A 21,943-nucleotide genomic window follows, 5' to 3' on the forward strand; every position below is an offset into this window, starting at 1 on the left:
CATAAGTAAAATTGGGGGGACATATGGATGACCTTTAGTGGCTCTTCTGGTCAGGTCTATGAACCTGTATCTCAAGTTGATAGAAGTTAGAATAAAGAGCTGTTTCCATACAAACCCCACAATCTCCCATCACTTCCAATGAGTTCTGAGCTCCTACTCCAGCACCCTTGGATTCTTGGTTAATTGATGTAACTTGAATGAACTGTTCAGCTTCAGCTGTTTAGTGCCCTAATGAGGGAGGCTATCAGGGATTATCTCCTCCAGGCTGGGTGGAGGAAATCTATCACAACTCAAAATGCCCACAGCAAGGTAGGATTCAGGCACAACTAATTCAGAAAATTCTGCATATTATTTTCACTGAAGCAGAACAGACACCACAGCTTCTCTTGATTAAGAGTCCCAGGAAGTCCTTTCAGACCTGTGTGTACCTGCAGAGTTAAACCTACTTGTGATACTAACAGGGAAGGGAAAGACAAGCCAAGAGTTCTCCCAAGTCCTTTTCTGCCTGGTGCACAGGGGAGCCCACACAACACTGTGACCTGAAGGCATAAGATGGGAACTCTGACTTTCAGTGTCTGTGTGCTCAGCACCTCACAGTTTGTGGTGTGAAGACTTTTCTCCTCCTTACACTGAAGCTTGGCTTACCAAGACATGTTCTCTTCCTCTTTTTAAGGAACATTTCTTGATTTTTATTTGAGAGACAAATGTGAGAGATAGAGGGAGAGAGAGAGAGAGAGAGAGAGGATGGGAATATCAGGACCTTCAGCTGCTGCAAATGAACTCCAGAAACATGCTCTCCTTTGTGCATCTTGCTTATTTGGGTCCTAGGGAATCAAACCTGGGTCCTTTGGCTATTGTCCACCTGATGTTCAGAGGGGGTGATGTCCACACTCTGCTCATGCCATTGTTTCCCCTGCCATCATGGAGCTTCCCCTTGAGTTTGTAAGCCAAAAAACAAACAAACTTTTTTTCCCAAAAGCTGCTCTTGGTCAAATGTTTTCTGTCAGCAATGCAAACCTGACTGCAACAGTACAGTTGGTACCAAGAGTGGTGTTGTTGCTAGACACCTGAGTATGTGGCTTTGGCCTTTTGGAACCAATTTTCAAGAGGAATGTGGAAGGATTTGAAACCTTGGCCTAAGAGACATCTTGCTGTTATACCCATGTCCTGAGAACTTGTGCAGGGTTGCTTTGTATAGAAAGGGACTGGTGTGAAAAGAGGGATTTGGTACAGATTAAAAAAAAAGAAGAAGAAGAAAGAAAGAAATCTTTGAGTGAAACTGCTGCCCCTTCAGCTGCAATTGTGAGATTATAACCATTGAGATTGGGCCAGTTGACCTGCACTGGGACAACAGAAAGAATGCAGTTTTTTGAAGGGCCATGAATGCTTAAGGAGTGTCCTGATCTTCAAAGTCAGCTTTATTCCCCCAAGGATCAACAAATTGGCACCCCACCTGGTATTTTGGAGTATAGAAATGCAGGAAAGAGAAGGTCATTGAATTTGCAACATGGTCTTGTGTTTTGGAAACAGCCATGGCAGTGTGTAGCAGGTTTGCTGGATTGCCTGCATGGAGACCCAATGGAGCTGTGAGGATGAACTATGGGTTGCAGTGGAGACCCAGTGGAGATGCTGGGACCACAAAATGGCTGCTAAGGAAAGCTGCTGGCCCCAGATGAGGTTTGCCAGGACTGTGAGTAACCTATCTGGAGGGACAGAATTGGAACTCCAGAGACTTGTTCTGATTAGAATTATTGGACTTTGAGACTTTTCACTGACTAGAGTTGTTGGTCTTGGAACTACAGAGTTTGATGTTTGTCCTATTTAAATCTTGTATTGGCTGAATATTTTTTTGCTATGCCCAATGCCATCTTTTATAGTATGAATGTTTATTCTGTGCCACTACAGTTTTATTGGGGGATTTTTTGGTATTATGGCTCAGTTAAAAGATTTTGGACTATGGGAATGTTTGAACATCATTAGGATCGATAAAACTATGGGGACTTTTAAAAATGGACTGAATGCATTGCATTTTACATCATGGATGGTTATTAGTTTAAGGGGGCTAGGGGTGGAATGTGGTGGTTTGATTCAGGTGCTCTTGGTCAAGTGATTTCTGCCAGCACTGTGAATCTGACTACAACAAGTATCTAACAACAGGACTGACTGTCTAAAATCAGGACTAAGAAAATGTATAAATGATGATTGTATGAAGTAGTAAACACTCATACAATATGTAGATTTTAGTCGTTTCCAATATCTCAAAAGAACAATCTTTCCATTAGCTGATGTACAAAATACCATGTCATCTTGTGCTCTCCTCTCTAATAATGTATTATGTTCCCTCTCACTGTCTAGTTCTAGGTATTGTATTCTATAATTTTGATCCTTTTTCTATCATGGTCTTAAAGATTTTTTTTTTTTTTGGACTCTGGTTTTTCAAGGTAGGGTTTCACTCTAGCCCAGGCTGACCTGGAATTCACTATGTAGTCTCACGGTGGCCTTGAACTCATGACGATCCTCCTACCTCTGCCACCCAAGTGCTGAGATTAAAGGTGTGTGCCATCACACACAGATTTGGCACACACGGATTTTTTTTTTTTTTTTTTTTTTGCCATTTTGTGACTGGCTTATGAACTCTCTTCTCCCTTCAAGAGGGAGTAGTCAGATCCCCAGAGAGTACTCACTTCTGAGCTCCTACTATTCTCAGACAATAGGGTCTCACTTTGTAACCCAGCTGGCTTTGAACCCATGGTAATCCTCCTACCTCAGCCCTCCTAAGTTCTGGAAGAATGGTTGTGAGCCTCCATATCTGGTTCTTACCTTCTTTACATGGCTGGAGTATCCTTTCTGTTACCCTAAAATGTATTTTTGTTTGCTATCCAGGGCTATAACTCTGAAGGTATAGATCAAGTCATTGATCTGAGGCCATACCCATAAGCACACCATGTCTAATGTAAGACTCAATGTCTTTCCTGTTACAATGTTTTCACAAAGTTTTCATACACACAGGTGACTTCTATGTACAACCTCTGTTCTATTTGGTTGTGGTATGTGTGTGTATGTGTGTGTGTGTATGCCATAACACATAGGTGAAAGTCAGAACACAACCTTGGAGTGTTGGTCCTTGCTTTCTACTTTGAGACAAGGTCTCTCTTCTTGTTGCTTGCTGCTTGCTACTTAAAAGACCAGACTACCTGAGCTGCAAGCTTCAGAGTTCTCCTGACTGCCCTTCTGATCAGTGTAGGTACACGGGATTACAGATGTTATGCCACTCTTGCATCCAGCTCTACATGGGCAACAGCAATTTGAACTCCCAGTTGGCAGGCTTGCAGAGCAAATATCTTTAACCATTGAACCATTTCCTTAGCTCCAAGTTGGTTGTTCTTTAGAGGCAGGGTAAGATATGTAGTCCCAGCTAGCCTAGTCCTATGTAGGCCAGACTGGCCTCAAATATGTGGCAATCACTTTGACTTCCCAAGTGCTGGGATTACAGGCAGGCACCATCATTCCTGGCTTACAAATTCTTGACTACGTAGGCCTCTTTCTTTGTGTTCCCTATCCTTTGGGTTTTCCTTCTCTTCTCAGCTGCAGGTTCACTCCTCCTGTCCTGACATGTCCAAACCAAGTGCCAGGATTCAGACTTCTTAAATCAAAGGTCTTTGATCTTTTACAGCTGTGTGTCCTTATGCCTGCTTCACATCATAATGCAAATACAAATCAAACACAAATTAAAGTTAGGTAAGTGTATTTTAACGGAGATGAAAGCTTTATCCTCTGGATAAATGCTCTACTGGAATGTGGGGGAATCTGTTAGAAGACAGAGGCTAGTAAACATGGGGTTTGCCAGGAGTACTGGCATCATATTCACCAGGCAGTGACTCAAGAATAAAGACAGCTCCACCAAGCACACTGAATGAGAACCACTGTATCTGGAAGGCTGGTTCCCTGTTCCCCAGCCCCCCTCCAAGGGGAGGGAAACCAGTGTGCATGTATAAACAGGCTATGCCATACCTGAATGTCAAATTGATGACATAAATGCAGCTGTTTATTGGACATGCCCAGCCTTACACCTCTGCTTTGCTGTGAAAATGCTTGTGGAATAGATGTATAGGCACCAGCCTCGAGGTCTCTAGTGCTTACAATTTTATTATTTCCAAACCAATAAATAATTCCTTCTAGCATACAAAGCAAAATTCTTTCACCAGGGCTTGTCTCACATGCCCCAAGAGACCAACTTTCATGAGAGGCCCCTGGGAGCCCAAGCAAACTGCACAGGAGTTGTGGGAATGAGAGGATATTAAAGATCCTTCAAGAGCAAGGGTAAGGTAGGTTGAAAGGCAGGTCCATGGCTTACTTCCATTGCAGACTTCTAACCTGAAGAACCTGCGAGAACAGTTGTTCACCTTCTTATTCAAGCTCTGTGTGTTTGTGGAGTGGGTGACGGAGAATGAGGCACAATATCACATGCCTCCCAAGGAAAGAAGCTAACAGACCCAGCACACTTCTGGTCATCTTAAAAAATAGAGCAATCTGTAATGGAAAATGGCTAAATTTTCATTCAAACTATATTTCTTCTTCTTCACTTGACTACTATGCACACTCATTTTTCAGAGTCAGGAGAAAAGAGGATTGTTTTGGATTTAACTTGTTGTAAGTCTCACCTTTCCCCCATCAAGTCACTTTTCTCAGAAGCTTGGTCATCACAGTTCGGTTACTGAACAGCTGGCTGCCAGAGTGAGTAGAAAGTAATGAGCCTGCAGGTACCAGGTGAGTTGTGTGGCTTAAGGAAGTCTTCCAACAATGAGTTAAAGCTCCTGGTTACTGTAGCCTGGCCACAAATAGGTCAGTTCAACCAGAACTGTTGACAAGCTTCCTAGGGTTAGACAACCTTTAGGCCTTCAATTTCATTCAATTCATTCTTTTTTTTTCTCAATTTTTATTAATATTTTCTATGATCATAAAAAATATCCCATGGTAATACCCTGCCTGCCCCCTCCACTATCCCCTTTGAAATTCCATTCTCCATCATATCCCCTCCCCATCTCAATCAGTTTCTCTTTTATTTTGATGTCATGATCTTTTCCTCCTCTTATGATGGTCTTGTGTAGGTAGTGTCAGGCACTATGCGGTTATGGATATCCAGGCCATTTTGTGTCTGGAGGAGCACGTTGTAAGGTGTCCTACCCTTCCTTTGGCTTTTACATTCTTTCCGCCACCTCTTCCGCATTAGACCCTGAGCCTTGGAAGGTGTGATCGAGATGTTACTCAGTACTCTAGTCACTTCTTTCCAGCACCATGAGGCCTTCTGAGTCATCCCAAGGTCACTGCCATCTGAAAAGAGAAGATTCTCTACCCAAAATGAGAGTGGCGTTAATATAAGGGTATAAATATTTAGAGAAGTGCTTACTGGGCAGTTTGATTAGCATAGTATATACACTTATCCAGATATCAGCAGATGTTACACCCCTAGGGCTCATGTCTACCCATTTTAAGTTTTCAGTATCAGGGATGTGTTCCCCCCCATGGAGTGGGCCTCCAGTCCAATTGGAGGGCAGTTGGTTTCCACCATGACAGACATGCCACTATTGTACCCATTGGCTCATTTGGCCTGGCTGGCCAATTATAAGGCTTGCACTGTCTACTGTTGAGCATCTTCACTGGTGGTATCTCTTTCTCCCATTGAATTACATGTAGAATGGCTTCTTCCAGCTTTCTGACAGCTGGTCTACATGGAGGTGGTTATCTGCTCAGTTCCAGTAGGATTTTTCAGTGGCCTTGCAGCCCAAGTATGTGGAGTCTTCAGCAATAAGGTCTTACCATCAATTCCATCGATGGGTGGATCTGAAAAGGATTATACTAAGTGAGGTAACCCAGGCCCAGAAAGCCAACCACTACATGTTCTCCTTCATATGTGGATCCTAGCTACAGATGATTGGGCTTCTGTATGAGAAGGAAAAAAACTCAGCAGCAGAGACCAGTAAGTTAAAAAGGCGATATAAAGGGAAGAGAAAGGAAGGGAAGAGGGTACCTAATAGGATGGTATTGTATATATGTAAGTAAAAGAGATTAGATTAAGATAGATTAACGGGGGTGAAAAGGCCCAAAGTGAGGTCAGGGGAAGAGATTGAGTAAAGGAAAGGTGGAGGGAGGGCTAATCAAAATCTAAGAGGATGCAAATAAATCATATGGAATCCTCCGGTTTCAGACAATGGAACACTCATGAGCCATAGATTGTTGTTAGAAAATTTTCAGTGCCAATGATGGGATACCTCCAGTGAGTTGTTGGCCAGGGAGGTCCCTGATGCCCCCAGAACATTACAGGCCATTGTAGTAGCCCTTGGTTTCCCACCAGGAATCATTCAATTCGTTCTTGTACCGAATGTTTATTGTTGTTTTATAATTCCATGCTCTCATTAAAAGTAGATCTCGGGATGGAAAGATGGCTTCGCAGTTAAGGCACTTGCCTGCAAAGCTAAAGGACCCAGGTTTGACTACCCAGGACTCATGTTAGCCAGATGCACAAGGGTGCACATGCATCTGGAATTCGTTTGAAGGGGCTGGAAGCCCTGGCACACCCATTCTCCCTCTCTCTCTCTCTCTCTCTCTCTCTTTCTATCTCTCTCTCAAATTACTATTTTTTAAAAAAGAAAGAAAACTAAGTCTCCACTGTAAAGAGCAAACCACTTCCTTCCTTATGCCACAAAAAGCAATATCCAGAATGTCGAGAACAGGAACTTCTGTCAACTATGACATGCCCCCACTTCCTGATCATCCACTTCATGATTGCACAAACCAAAATTAATCTATACCAACAAGGCTGCAAGTGGCCCACTTCTCCAGTAGGGGCACTGTGGCAGAGCAGGCAGGCTGCCCCAAAGGCAAAGATAGTACTTCTCAATGGGGAATTCTTTCTAGGTGGAAACATGAGATCTTTTCATGAAATCTTCTGATTTGACACTTGAGGAAATTAAGCCCTGGATGTGAACTGACTTCTCTGAAGCTCCTGGGCTTCCTAGCAATGCAGATACTATTCTCAAGTTCCCTGGCTCTTAACATCCAGTTCTTTTTCTTTTTTAACTTTTATTTATTTGAAAGAGGGATTAAAAAAAAAAATCCAGAGATAGAGATAGTGAGTAAGAGCACACTATGGCCTCCTGCCATGGGAAATGAACTCCAGACACATGTGCCACTTTGTGTACCTGGCTTGACATGGGTGCTGGGCTTCAAACCCAGGTCATGAGGCTTGCAAGCAAGTGCCTTTAACGGCGGCGGGCGGGGGGGGGGGGCATTTCTCCAGCCCCTTCCTGTTCTTTTCACTCTTGGTTACAGAGGTCACTGTCATTTATTTTCTGTTTTTCTTGATGTTTGGTTCCTTTTGTTTGGTTGGTTTTGTTTTACGAGAAGTGGCCTCTCACTCTGTCGGTCAGGTTGGCTTGGAACTCACTATGTAGCCCAGCCTGGCTTCAAATACATGGCAATCCTTTGTTTGGGATTAGAAATAGGAGTGAGTCACCAGCCTGGCTGATGTTTGGTTCTTTTATCTTTTTGCCTGATTGGTTGTTTAGGTTACCTGTTTAGATTGACAGCTCACTGTTGTTTCTGCCTTGATACTCAGCGGCATTCTGAGAAAGGGAGTTATGCAGAGTACATGTGACGAGGCTGAAGCATGTGCAGGTCATGCATATAGGTGCACATACATGTGTGTGCTTGTGGAGACCAGAGGTAACATCAGGTGTCTTCCTTGATTGCTCTCCATTTTCTTTTTTATGACAAGATCTCTCTCCCTGGATCCCCTTCTCTGCCCTCACAGCACTGACATTATGGGTACATGCTGTTATGCCTGATTTTTACACAGATGCTGTGAGCTGAACTCAGGTACCCATGATTGTGAGGCAAGTACTTTAGAGAATGAGCCATCTCTCCAGCCTTTGCAAAAGTATTTTTTGTAAGAACTGAAATATCTTCTGAAATAACTTCAGCTAATTCTTTTTTAAAAAAAACATTTTATTTTTATTTATTTGAAAGACAGAGAAAGAGGAAGAGAGAGAGAGATGGGCACACCAGGACCTCCAGCTGTTGCAAATGAACTCCAGATGCATGTGTCACCTTGTGTGTCTGGCTTATGTGGGTCCTGGGGATTCGAACCTGGGTCCTTTGGCTTTGTAGGCAAGTGCCTTAATCACTAAGCAATCGCTTCAGCCCTGCTTGTTCTTTTCATTTCACAGTTTTCCTTTTTTTTTTTTTAACAACGAAATATAAACCATTGAAACAAATTCAGTGAGGGAGTGATAAGCATGTTAAACAGCTGAGCAGTAAATGTACCAGGAAAAAAAAAAATAGCATTTGCCAACTTTATCCTAGCCTTGTTAAAACAAAGACATCTCATAGTGCTTTAGGAAGGTTAAAATTTTAACATGTATTTTCCCAGTTAGGTTTATTATCTTGAACAATTAATCCCAATAATTGTTTAATAATAAAGTTTATTCTTTCTCTTTATTTATTTATTTATTTATTTATTTATTTTTGACGCAGGGTCTTATTCTAGTTCAGGCTGAGTTAGGCTGGCTTCTAACTCATGGGGATCCTTCTATTTCAGCCTCCCAAATGCTAGGCTAAAAGGAGTGAGCTACAACAACCAGCAATAAATTTCTTATACTGAACCAAACTTGCCTCTATTCAGCTCTCAGTCAGGAACATCATCAGCTAAGGCCAGGCTTCCTAGAGCAGTGGGCTGCTTCCCCAACTGTTATCATGCTCCTCAGAGGAAAGGGAAGATTATTGGAGGAAATACTTTGGTCTTAAATGACATTTTTTTTAAATAGAATGGAATAGCTGCAAGGAAAATGAAGGAAATACATGACTTTCAAATGAGTATTTATAGATTTCTTTGGTATATTGAAGATCTACAATAAAAAAATAATATGTGGGCTAGGGATATAATTCAGTTGTTAGAATGCTTGCCTAGTATGCATGAAGCCCTGAGATTGATTCCCAGCACCACATAAAGCAGGTAGAGTGATACATAACTATAATCCCAGTACTTAAGGTGAAAGCAGGAGGATCTAGAGTTTATGATTATCCTCAACTACATAGCAAGTTCAAGGCCACACTGGGTTACATGAGATGCTATAACAAACACACAAACAAAATTATGTCTTGTTCCATCCCAGCTTTGCAAAAGCACCTTTGCCGTTGCTCTCATCAAAGTATTTTTAAAGACAGGGAAGCAGGGAGACAGGAACAAAGGGAGGGGGAGGGAGAGAAGAAGGGAGGAAAGTAGGGAGCGGGAAGAGAGGAAGGGAAGGGAAGGGAGAGGGGGAGGGGATGCAGGAGAGGGAGAGAGGGAGAAAGAGAAGATAGAAGTGAATATATTTTCCAAGAATCATTCTCTATCAAATTGTTATGTAACTGTTCCCTCTGTCAATCATTCTTAAATGTCATCACAATACAGTATCTGGGGACACAGGTAACAAATGTTATTTAAATTTAAACACAAAGTGGCCAAACTAAGACAGGTGATTAGGTGCTCTACATTCAGAGATTTCAAAGTGGAATAACAACAGGGAAGAAGAAATTACTGAAAGGAATTAATTTCTCTCTCTTGTAATTTTCAAGATAATTTCTTCATTCTTATCCACAGAACACTGCCAATCTATAAAAGTAGAATAGTCTTATAAAAAAGGGGGGGGACTAGAGATAGCTTAGCAGTTAAGGTGCTTGTTTGACTCTCCAGATCCCATGTAAGCCTGATACACTAATGTGAGTCAAGAACAAGGTCACACATGCCCACTAGGTGGCACAAGCATCTGGAATTCAATTTCAGTGGCTGAGGTCCTGGCACACCAATTCTCTCTCTCTCTCAAAATTAAAAAAAAAAAATTTAAAGGGGGGGGTGTTGAAAGATGGTAACCTCTTCCCAAATTTGAAGTTATACTTTAAATAAACTTTTTAATTTATAACAATTCAGATATACTTAAAAAATACAAATCCTCTACTTCCAGTTTTTCCTTCTATTAGCATTTTAATTAGTGAACATTATAGTACAGACTTCACTCAGATTTTTAAAAAAAATTCCTGAATATCCTTTTTCTTTTAGAAGATACCATTTTCGGGGGATTGGAGGAAAGAGAGAAAGAAACTTGCTATGGCTGACCTCAAACTCACAATCCTTCTGCCTCAGCCTCCAGAGTGCTGGTATTACAGGATCACAGGTATAGGCCACCACTCCCAGTTACTCTATTTCATTTAATTTGAGGCTGAGTCTCATTTCATGGCTCACATTGGCCTCCAACTTGCAATTCTCCTGCTTTGGCTCCAGATGCTGGGATTATAGACATGCACCACCATGCCTGCACATGTTACCTTTAATCTTTACCCTCTGATCCTCTTAGCTGACAGTTGCTTAGATTTTGTTTGTTTCTGTTGATGTCCATACTTTTGAGAAAGAAACCAGGTGTGTGTTAAATACCCCTCAACTGGGACTTTTTTTTTTTTTAAATCAGGGTTAGATTGCAGTTTAAAACTTGGGACAAAGATGCTTTTCAATATTGGTTGCAAAGGGGACATTCCACAGTGTACACACGGAGGTCAGAAGACAACTTCCAGGTGTCTGTGCTCCGCCTTCTTTGAGACAGGGCCTTTTGCCACCACAAAAGAAATGCCTGACTCCAAAGGAACATCAGAGTTGCTGGCCCACAAGTTTTGGATTCTCCTGGCTTTGCCCATTTTCACAGGTGTGGCAGGATCACAGATGCATGTGCCAATTTGTACCTGGCTTTATGTGAGAACTATGGAATTGGACTGGGGATAGTAAGCTTTGCAAGCAAGTGCTTTTAAGCACTGAACCTTCTCCCCAGCCTCACGAATGCCATTTTTATCACCTCGTGCCAAGAGTGCATACTGTCAGCATGACTTTGAGCATCTTTCTGAGGGAGTACTGTCAGATTCCTCACATGTAAAGTTACTCTTTTCCCCACCTCTTTCCACATTATATTCTTTGAAGGAGTCATTCTGTGTAGTTCACACTTTAGGGATGTGGTATGTGCACAATTTATGTGGACCGCTTCTGCATATTGGTTTGTCTATTCTTCTGTATGTGGTTATTTACCCAGCCATTTCTTGACATATCAGCTTGAACTCATGGGAATTGATTTTATACTTTGAGTACCATCCAAAGCTGATTTGTATTTTTTGTTACTGACCATTAGGACATTGGCTACAGTTCATGGCTGTTGTTGCTGCCTGAACACATCTCTGCTTTTCTGATACTTCAGGCTCACCTTGTATATTCCTCCCCATCTTAGCCACTTCTCCAAAGAATCTTTGTTCCTTCAATTGGAGAATGGAATCAGAAGTTACAAGCTGGTTGCTGGATGTGCTCACTGCTTTTAGATCCTCTTGGCTGACAAGCAAAGAAACATATGGATAGCAACCCTTAGAAACACATAATTATTTCCATATGCATTTATCCATATCACATTAAGCTAGAGGGAGGTTCACAGTGACATCACCAGTTCTTCATCCATCACTAATCATTTTAGCCTCTTCCCTTCACTTATCTGTAACCTCCCACTTTAGCAGTGAAACCCTAGTTTGCATCTTTTGCTGTGCAATTAGTTCCTCAGTTTCAGTAGTATCAGAACTGTAAATACATACCACCCAGGAAACAATTTACCACATACACTACAGTGCTCATGTGCAATTCCTTTTGTCTATAGCCTTACAGACTTCTCATTTATAAAGTTATTCAGGAACAGATGGCAGACATCCTATGCAAGCTTGTGCCAGAACCTGGATTTGATCCCTAGCACCACAAAACAGAAACAAAGTTAGGCAACACCTTTCCCAGACTCCCTCCTGGGAGTTTGTTTTATGCATTTGTAACTGTGTGCCATACTGTACCTTCCATGCTGGGACTGTCTGCCCCCTGAATGATTATTATCAAACAAAATATTTAAGTTTTAATATTTTTCTTTATTTATTTGACAGAGAAAAAGGGGGGAGAGAGAGAATGGGCCCGCCAAGGCCTCCAGCCATTGCAAATGAACTCCAGACATGTGTACCCCCTTGTGCATCTGGCTTATGTGGGTCCTGGGGAATTGAACATGGTCCTTTGGCTTTGCAGGCAAATGTCTTAACTGCTAAGCCATTCCTCCAGCCCCTAAGTTTTATTATTTACTGTAGTAGGATAAGAGTGGAATGGATGCTGAAGAGGTGGCAGAAAGAATGTAAGAGCCAAAGGAAGGGTAGGACTCCTTACAACGTGCTCCTCCAGACACAAAATGGCCTGCATATCCATGACCTCACAGTGCCTGACACTACCTACATAAGACCATCATAATTGGAAGGAAAGGCCATGACATCAAAATAAAAGAGAGACTAATTGAGAAGAGGAGGGGAAATGATGGAGAGTGGAGTTTCAAAGGGGAAAGTTGGGGGAAGGAGGACATTACCATGGGATATTGTTTATGATTATGGAAGTTGTTGATAAAAAAGAGTGGAATGGAAAGAAGCTACTCAAGAAGAGTCAGGTTAGAGATTTCCTGGAGTTTTTAAAATTTTATTTATTAAGATGGGGGGGCAGGGCCTCTATCCATTGCAAATGAACTCCAGATGGATATGCCACTTTGTGCATCTGGCTTACATGGGTCCTGGGGAATCAAACTTGGGTCCCTAGGCTTTGCAGCAAATGCTTTAACCACTGATCCATCTCTGCAATCCTTTCTTAAATTTTTATCTATTCTCTGCTACAAAACAGAAATTTCTTGAAGGCTCGTACAATTTATTTATTTAGAGTGTGTATACATGGTAAGTACACATGTATGTGTGTTTGTATGTGTGTGTGGATTCGTGTGTGTGTGCATGGATGTGGAGCCAGAGAATCACCTCTGGTATAACCTCAGGAACACTGTCCACTTCCTCTGAGACAGGGTCTACCATTGACCTGGAGCTTAACAATTAAGTTGGACAGGCTGGCCAGTGAACCACAAGGGTTCCCCTAAAACTCACCTTCCCAGAGTTGGGACTACAGGCCACACCACCACACCTGGTTTCTAGAGATAAGACTTAGGTTCTTATGCTTATAAGCAGTTTACAAATGAGTCATCACCTCAGTCTTCACTTGTTTTTTTACAGGTACTTGAAAACTTTGTACAGAGTAAGTAACATGATAAGAGATCAAAAGTAAGAAAAGCTACGCCTTTTCACAAAACAGCCATGGCTTCTTCCAAGAGTCCTATTACTTTATCCAATTCTCCTAGCTGTAAATGGGAATAAAAGGTATCCCACTCAGTCAGGCCTGACAATTTGCAGTAAATACACTGATAGCATTCAATGACAAATACTTAACAACCGTGTAGTTTTCATAAACATGGACTTTATCCTGTAGAAAGTAAAGTCCAAGTTACATTTTTATAGTTATGACATTTTGTATTCTCACACAATTATAATCACAGTATTGTGATTCCCACAATTTTTTACTCACATAATTGAGGAATTGTTTTTGCCTTGCAAAGTGGAATCTTTAGTCACTTTAAGCTCTCAAGGTGTCTAAACAGTTAAGTGGACATATTTATTGACTGATTGCTGATTAATTGATTTTTGGTTTTTTTGAATCAGGGTCTCACTGTGTAGCACAAGCTTTTTTTTTTTTTTTTTCCATTCATTCTCCAAAGGACACTGTATAACTTATCTCATAAAGAAACCACTATGCTTCTGCAATGAGGGGACTGTGTACCTATACTGCAATTTCCCAAAGGCTGCCTCAGATTCTAGCAGGAATAAGACAGAAAGTGAACTCATGGAGAGGACTGGAGCCCAGAGCAAGAGGGAAGATTAGAGGCAAAGAATGGGATCATGAGACCCAAATACCAAACCATGCTTTAAAAACAATCAGCTGCCCAATGTGAAACATGCATCTAAAGTTTGTGTGCAGTGGCTAAAGGCCCTGGTGTACCCCCACCCCATCACTCTCTGCTTGTAAATTAATTAATTAATTAATTTTAAGACAATCTAAAAGGCTTGGGGGATGGACGAGGGTTGAGGAAGAGATAATACTAGCCATTGCCAAAGACCACTACTTACATTAAAGGAGGCCAGTGCTACAAAAAGAGGCTCTGAACAGCAGCTTATAAAGAACAAGAGCCCTCCATGCAGGCTCTGCAAGGACACACAACATCAGATCACAGTACCATTAGCATAAAGAAATAGGTAAAGTAATGAACCAATAATGTTTGATTCAGAAATTCTCACATTCTAAGAATTCTAGACAGCTGTTTGGAGATAAGAATGAATGGCTTCCCTTGGGAAACAAAGCCACACCAACTCTGCCTCCACTAAAAACGCCCATATCTGTAACAGGTGCCAGATACCAAGAATTAAGCCAAAGAAGCCTATGTGCACTCCACAAGACTGACCATTTTCCTCCTCAGAACTCTCAAGTGTTTGGGTGGGGGTGGGGTCAAACCCTAGCCTCCTCGACAACTGGTGAAAGAAAGTATAGCTGCTGGGAGAAAAGTAGAGTGAGAAAGTCACAGCCTGGCTGGCCTTATTAGAAAGCACTTTGCTACTTCATGCCCATCCAACCTCACAACAAAGGGGACTGTGAATGAGACATGACCTTCATTGCCAGCACTAGAAGTCACGGGCAGTGATTTCCACCAAGACCCACATTTAGGATTTGATTCATTAAGCTTGCTTTCTAATCTCCTAATTTAGAAATGCTGGATTTTAAAGAAATAATCTTCCTGACTTCTAGGAGGTATTCCTATTAAAGGTTCAGCATGCCTGGGAATCTACACACTTCTCTGTGGACATCCACAAACTTGGTCCCTGAAGTACATGAGATCAGCAGGGCAGAGGAGAGCATGAAGACCTACCTGCCACTCTGGTCTGAGGTCCAAGTAACTGACTGCCCCTCGGGTTTAGTTTTGTACCATATCCTGATGGCATGAGGAAAGCCGGCAGCTGTCTGAGCCCCTGTCTTCCTGATCTGTAAGCTCCAAGTGTCTGTGTCAAAGAGGAGCTCCCCACAACCAGGAGCCTGGCTGCAGCGATCATAATAGTCTAACTGCTCCCTCCACCGATCTGCAGGCAGGGTCACAAGTTCACCAACGATCTCATTCCTGAGCTCCTCGGGGGCAAGCGTGAACTTGGGAGACCTTGCAAATGTCTCAATACCTGACACAGCAGCAACATCCACCTCCTCAACCTTTAACACAGATAAATCACAGCAGTCCAGCACTAGCAAAAAATCCTCTCTCCCATAATTCCCTGTGTCACAGCAGTACTTTGAGCAGGAGATGCCAGAGGTCTGTTCCTGGTTGTCATGGTTACCACCCTTATCAGAAGTATCTTTATCACCTTTACCATAAATTCCAAATTTACTACACCCCATTTTAGAAGAGAAGGTCCTTTCATGGATCCCAGGAATCTGGCAGGGTTCAGGTGTCCTACATCTGTAAGCTTCCTTTGGCTCTGACTGGGAAGTTGCCTTGAGGGAACTTGTCGGTTTCTTGAATTTGTTTTCATCCTCAAGGAAAAGCACTATGATGCCCTCAATGACTTGGTGTTCAAAATCCACCTGTAAATCCAGTACATAGTGCTTCACAAGCATGTGGCTGGTGTTGGCCATGAGAGGCAGATCATCTCGGGAAGGGTCCAGTTTTACATCCATAGTGAAGCCTGTGGTTTGACAGCTTTGCTGAAATCTAACAGGGCTTCCTGTCGGCTTCAATCTTCCAGATTCAGAAATGGCTGCTTACCAAGAAGACAACAAGCACCTGCTGTCCCAAGTTATATATCCACAAGTTTCAGCTCTGGCAAAGGAAATAAAATACAATCAGATAAAATTTCAAGTAAGCATCTAAATGCTCCTGAAACTGCAGCTTCTACAAGTTGGCTGCCATACTTAGCAATCCCCCACATGTAATAGATGCTCACAGCTCAAAGGCAGATAACGCTTTCCGACTGACCTGAAAGAAAGCTGCATTATGGGTGCTGAAAAATATTTCAATTGTTAATGAAATGAACCCCGCCTCTACAAAGCCAGAAGCATCCAGCTCCTAACCATAGCAGCCCTTGTTTTGGAAGAGCCATTGTTATGCAAAATTGTAACTGAGTATCACTATGCTTCTTGTTTTAAAAGACATTAAATGTATGGCATCTAATTTTGTGCATCAAAAGATAAGTGATTGTTTTTCTACTGTGATTCTAAGTAACAAGTGTGAATGAGAACTAAATGGCCACATACATTTTATTCTTGGAGAGTAATAATTTAATACATACAATGTAACTCCAGGGATTAATGTACTTTTCACATTAGGAAGGCTCTCCTATCAGCACTTCCAGTAAATTACAGGAAAATGAGCCAATTTACCAGGAGTGCATTCTAAGTATTCCTTTGAGATTGTTCATGGAGATTTTTCAAATTTATAGTTAAATACTCAAGGTATATCATTACATCTTAATAGCTGAAAACCCATTAACATTCTGGATAATAGCTTTCTTGAGGCAAACAAAAGGTCTTCGTATTTGAAAAAAAAAAAAGCATGCAAATACCTATAAAAGGAAGGAGAGAAATTAAAATGTAGAAACAGATGTTGCAATAAAATGTACGAGTTCTTTATGAAAGTTCTGAATCAGAATGTGTTCTTATTACATAACAGCAATACAACTGAAAGAAAAATTATTTGAAATTATTGCAGTCCCTGCTGTGCACTTCATTTCTTTTAGACTATTCTATTCTTTTTAAATTTTATTTTATCAAAAATGAAAAACAAATGGCGGGGAAAGAGAAACAAAAATGCTGACACAGTAGAAATATTTAAATATTTTTTTTATTTCTAAATATCAGAAGATCCTCCTTTCTCAACTATTAAAGATTTGTTTGACTTTTCAAGTGAATTGAGTCCCCCCAGCCACTTTTAATTATGTTTAACTCCTGAGTTTATCTACCTTTCTACCAGATCTTATTTTCTTTCCTCCTAGAATCTCAGCCAAACAAACAACCCAATTGACTTTTTTTTTTCTACCTGTCCACACATGATCTCACCAAATATCTCACTTAGTTTATCCAAGCAAGAACTCCTGCAGGTACCATACTGTCTTTGCATCTGTTCTTTAGCCAAAGGGCCTACCTATTATAGGCACTGTCCCAGAAAATAACCTGACTCCTGATCTTCTGACACTTGTCGAGTATTCCAGGCTCCCATCTTCTGCATCCTGACTCCCTGGGATGCTCCTGGCTCCTACCTCCCTTATCCTCCTATCAAGTCCCATTTTCTCCCAGCACCCTAGCTCAAGTGCCACACAAAATTCTTCCATGATCCCTATTTTGTCTCTGACAAAGCAGTATTTGGTAATGACTTTTAAAAATTAATTAATTAATTGAAACAAGTTCTTACTTTGTAGCCCAGGTTGACTTGGAACTTACTCTATAGGCCAGACTTGACTTCAACTTGCAATAATCTTCCCTCTACCTCCTGAGTGCTAGAATGGCCTAAGCCACCAGCCCTGGTTTGGTAATGACTTTTTTTTTAATTCATTTTTATTTATTTATCTGAGTGATAGAGAGAGAAAGAGGCAAATAGAGAGAGAGAGAATAGGTGCTCCTGGGCCTCCAGCCACTGCAAACGAACTCCAGACACATGTGCCCCCTTGTGCATCTGGCTAACGTGGGTCCTGGGGAAACAAGCCTCGAACTGGGGTCTTTAGGCTTCATAGGCAGGTGCTTAACCACTAAGCCATCTCTCCAGCCCTGGTAATGACTTTCAATGCAAACAAAATAGAAAGAAATCAGGGACACAAAGAACAGTTTCAGATTTCTTTATGGAGAAGCAGCTATTTCTCTTAGCCACAGAAAACTCAATGAGTACAGGGGCTAAGCTAAAGTATATTATTACTTGAATAAGCATTACTGAACTTACTATTTATATACTTCTGATATAGCCACTGGTTGTATCTATTAATGAGAAACTGATGCTAAAACTTCACCCTACTTGGGCTGCAGAGATGGCTCAGAGGTTAACAGAGCTTGCTTGCAAAGCCTGAAATTCAACTCCCCAGCCCCCATATAAAGCCAGAGGTGTGATGTGACACATGTGTTTGGAGTTCCTTTGCAGTGGCAAGAAGCCCAGGTGGGTACACTCACTCACTCTCTCTTTCCTTCTTCCTCTCAAATAAATAAATAAAATAATTTAAAATGAAACAAAACAAAGTGTCCTCCTACTGGTGTTTGGAGCTCTTAATATGCAGTGTAGTAGACAGCTTCACATTGCTGTGATGAACATCCAAACCAGACACAGTTTAGGGAAGGAAGAGATTTACTGCAAGCTTACAGATCCAGGGGAAGTTCCACTAGTGGTGAAAGAAGCTGGATCCCTTTCACAGATTCTAGCAGACATACAATCAAACAGCCAGTAAACACATACACACAATCAATCAATCAATCAATCAATCAATCAATCAATAAAATAAAACAGCAAGCAGGAACCTTGCCAGAGCTCAAATCTCTCTGCATACCTTTGGGCTAGAATTCAGATCCACCCCAGTACACACCCCCCTGTAGCAGGAGTCTGCTAACTAAGGGCTGAAGCTACAAACACAATTTTAATAAAACACATGAGTCTATGGGGCTATATGTTCAAACTACCACATGCAGCAATTAGTTTAATACTGGACTTTTTGTTTGGTTTTGTTATTTGTCTTTTGAGACAAAAAAATCTCAAACTGCAGCCCAAGTTAGCTAGGACTTCACATGTAGTCCAGGCTGGCCTCAAACTGACTGATTTTCCTGCTTCTGCCTCCCAAGTGTTGGGATTATAGATGTGAGCCACCAAGTCTGACATCACTGGCTTAAAAAAAAAAAAGCTACACACACACACACAGTATGTGTGTCTGTTGGGGTGACTTTAATGCCTGTCTAAACTATCACATCTGAAAAAAAATAGGTCAACATTTATATCAACATAGATATAATCGTTCATTTTCTAATCCTAACAGATTTTTCACTTATTTCTGAAAATGTATATAATCAAGAATTCAATATATTCTATAAATCAATTTTTACCACTTGTATGCATGGTGGCAAAGAACAAAATGCTGGGAGGCTGCCTAAGAGGCCTATCCTGACAAGTCAGTTACATCAAAACATTGTTGGGGTGAGGGAGCTGGGTCAACAGCTAAGAGTGCTTGCTACTCAAGCATAAGGGCCAGAGTTCCATCTCCAATAGCTGTGTAAAATGTTAAGCATGCCCATGCATGCCTGTTACCCCAGCACAGTGGGAGAGAAAACAGAAAAAAAAAAAAAAAAAAAAAAAAAAACCGAAGCTCCGGGTTCAGTGAGAGTGTTTCAAAGATTAACAGAGGAGGACACTCAATGTGTGCACAAACATCAAAACCAGCCATATTCCAGTGGCTAACCCTTGTTGCCTTTAAAATAAGTGTGCTATGTGATGGGGTGGCCTTTTGAAGTACAGTCTCTACACAGCCCAGTCTGGTCCTGCACTCCTGCCTCAACCTCCCAAGCACTAGTATGCACCACTTCATCCAGGAGTTTTGATGTGCATTTTGTTCTTGAGGTAGGTCTCACTCTAGCCCAGCCTGACCTGGAACTCACTCTGTAGTCCCAGACTGGCCTCAATCTTACAGAGATCTTCCTATCCCTGTCCCTCAAGTACTGGGAGTAACGGCAAGCACTACCATAACCAGTTTTGGTGTGAAATGTTTGTCACCTGATAAGAAATCCATTGGCTTTCTTCAGTAAGCTCTCCAATATATCTCCAAGGCCGTTCTAAGTCTTTCTTCTAAATTTCCAAGTCTGCCTGCTGACTCATGCTCAGCTCATTACTTGAGCTCCTTCCTTTCCCAAGACAATTTCCAATCTCTGAAACTCCCTTACACTTCAGTGTCCCTGCTCTTTGCAACTAATGCCTCTTCTTCCTCATGCAGAGGACCAATATCCCTTCACAACCAAGTTAATCCTGTCTCTCAGAATCCCAACTTCTGGGCTCCTGAGACACAAATACATAGTACTTTTCTTTCTCATCAAATTTCTGGACATACTGAGAAATACAGTGGTGATAGGGCAAAGGGATATCAAAATATCACCATTATTACTGATGAAATCTCCTGTAGAACATGGCTTTCTATGAGAGACAAGGATACCTAGAAACTAAATCCTAGAATAAGATTTATACCCATGGTCCGAGGCACTGCTCTAACATGTCAAAGCCTCTAGGCCAACACTCATGGGCTCAAAGAGTTGAGTCTCTGAGGTCAACACTGATGTCTTAAACCAAAGGAGAGATGAGCAGAGCATGCCTTCCTGAGAAGAGGACATGAGACCAGCAGTGTCACTAACTGACTGTCCCACGGGAAAGGAAATATAAAGAATTAGGAAAGAAGCAATTTCCCCCAAACCTCCTCCTTCCACTTATTGCATGTAGAACCTTCTGCTTCTGGTGTTTTGATATAAGGTCTTATATAGTGAAAGGCCCAAGAATTCAGAAGCTCAGAAATACTATCACGCTCCAAGGGGAGCTTAAGCGGGCCCCCTGCATACCTCAAACTCCAGGCTTTACTCTCTGTTGGAAGCAAGTAAAGAACCCCTCTTCTCATTATATCAGAGCCCGCTCCTAATATAAAACTAGGTAAAAAGGGCATGAGATAGCCCTCAAGGATGGGAAATGAGTAATGAAGTGAACCACTTATTTGGTTTCTGTAAATAGCCTGCACTATAAGCCTTACACTATAAGCCTTAATAGCCCACACTGTAAGCCTTAGTAGCTCGCACCATAAACTGTAGCAGCCTGCCTCAGACCAACAAGATCATAGGAGGCTGATACCATACTCTGCTACCCCCACCTAAGGAATTGCGCAAATGCTGACCTCCAAGGTCATAGGAGACTGGTACCACACTGCTACTCCCACCCAAGGACCTGCGCAAATGCTGACCACCAAGGTCATAAACTAATTGGCTTAGAAACTATGGGGTGGCACCAACTGACTGGCTAACACCTTGCAGGCTCCTGATATTAAAAAATGATTGGGGGGCTGGAGAGATGGCTTAGCGGTTAAGCGCTTGCCTGTGAAGCCTAAGGACCCCGGTTCGAGGCTCGGTTCCCCAGGTCCCACATTAGCCAGATGCACAAGGGGGCACACGCATCTGGAGTTCGTTTGCAGAGGCTGGAGGCCCTGGCGTGCCCATTCTCTCTCTCTCCCTCTATCTGTCTTTCTCTCTGTGTCTGTCGCTCTCAAATAAATAAATAAATAAATTTAAAAAAAAAATTAAAAAAAAAAAAAATGATTGGTCTAATGCACTGGCTTTGTTAGAAACCCTATAAAAACTGTCCTGTTCCTGCATTCGGGGCTCTGCAGTCCTCTACCCCTGTGCGGTGTACGACTGTGGACCCCAGCGCGTTTGGAATAAAATCCTCTTGCAGTTTGCATCAAGACCGCTTCTCGTGAGTGATTTGGGGTGTCGCCATATCCAGGCAGAGCGTGGGGTCCCCCTCCCGGGATTCCTTCAATAGTATAGGCTGGCTTCAAACTCACTATTGAATGTCTGATCCTCCTGCCTCCACCTCCCAAGTTCTAGTTCAGTGTGTGTGTCACCATGCCCAGCATAGAGTCTTGTTTCATTTGATATTTTCTCTTGCCAACATTTTATCTTCCTCCACAATTTCATCCTGTTTCTAATATTTGGAATGGACTGAGGGTTGCCATATTTAAAAATCAGCTATGTTTACCCTGCTGCTGAATTATTTATGTATGCAGTGCTCAGGATCAAACCCAGCGCTTGAGACATGCTTTATCACTGACTACATTTCTAGCCTTCTTTTCATTAAACTTTGGAACTAAAAAAATCCTTTGGGTTCACCCAAGCCAAAGCTGTAGTTTTACAACTAAAGGCAATAGGTCTGGAGACAATAGGTCTCATTTGCTT

General features: G+C 41.9%; 1 protein-coding gene across 4 annotated transcripts in view; it reads right to left on the reverse strand.

Annotated features, from left to right (window-relative positions):
• Positions 1 to 21,943, reverse strand: part of Aopep (aminopeptidase O (putative)) — a 428,441-nt gene that overhangs the window by 354,090 nt on the left and 52,408 nt on the right. For all 4 annotated transcript variants that reach the window (XM_045144107.1, XM_045144109.1, XM_045144108.1 and 1 more), the window contains one exon: positions 14,877 to 15,815. In XM_045144107.1, coding sequence (XP_045000042.1) covers positions 14,877 to 15,673 — 797 coding nt within the window. In that variant the 5' untranslated portion in view covers positions 15,674 to 15,815. Of the gene's footprint in view, positions 1 to 14,876; positions 15,816 to 21,943 lie in introns of those variants that run through there.

The sequence above is a fragment of the Jaculus jaculus genome, chromosome 2, assembly GCF_020740685.1.
Source record: "Jaculus jaculus isolate mJacJac1 chromosome 2, mJacJac1.mat.Y.cur, whole genome shotgun sequence".
Classification (NCBI taxonomy): domain Eukaryota; kingdom Metazoa; phylum Chordata; class Mammalia; order Rodentia; family Dipodidae; genus Jaculus; species Jaculus jaculus.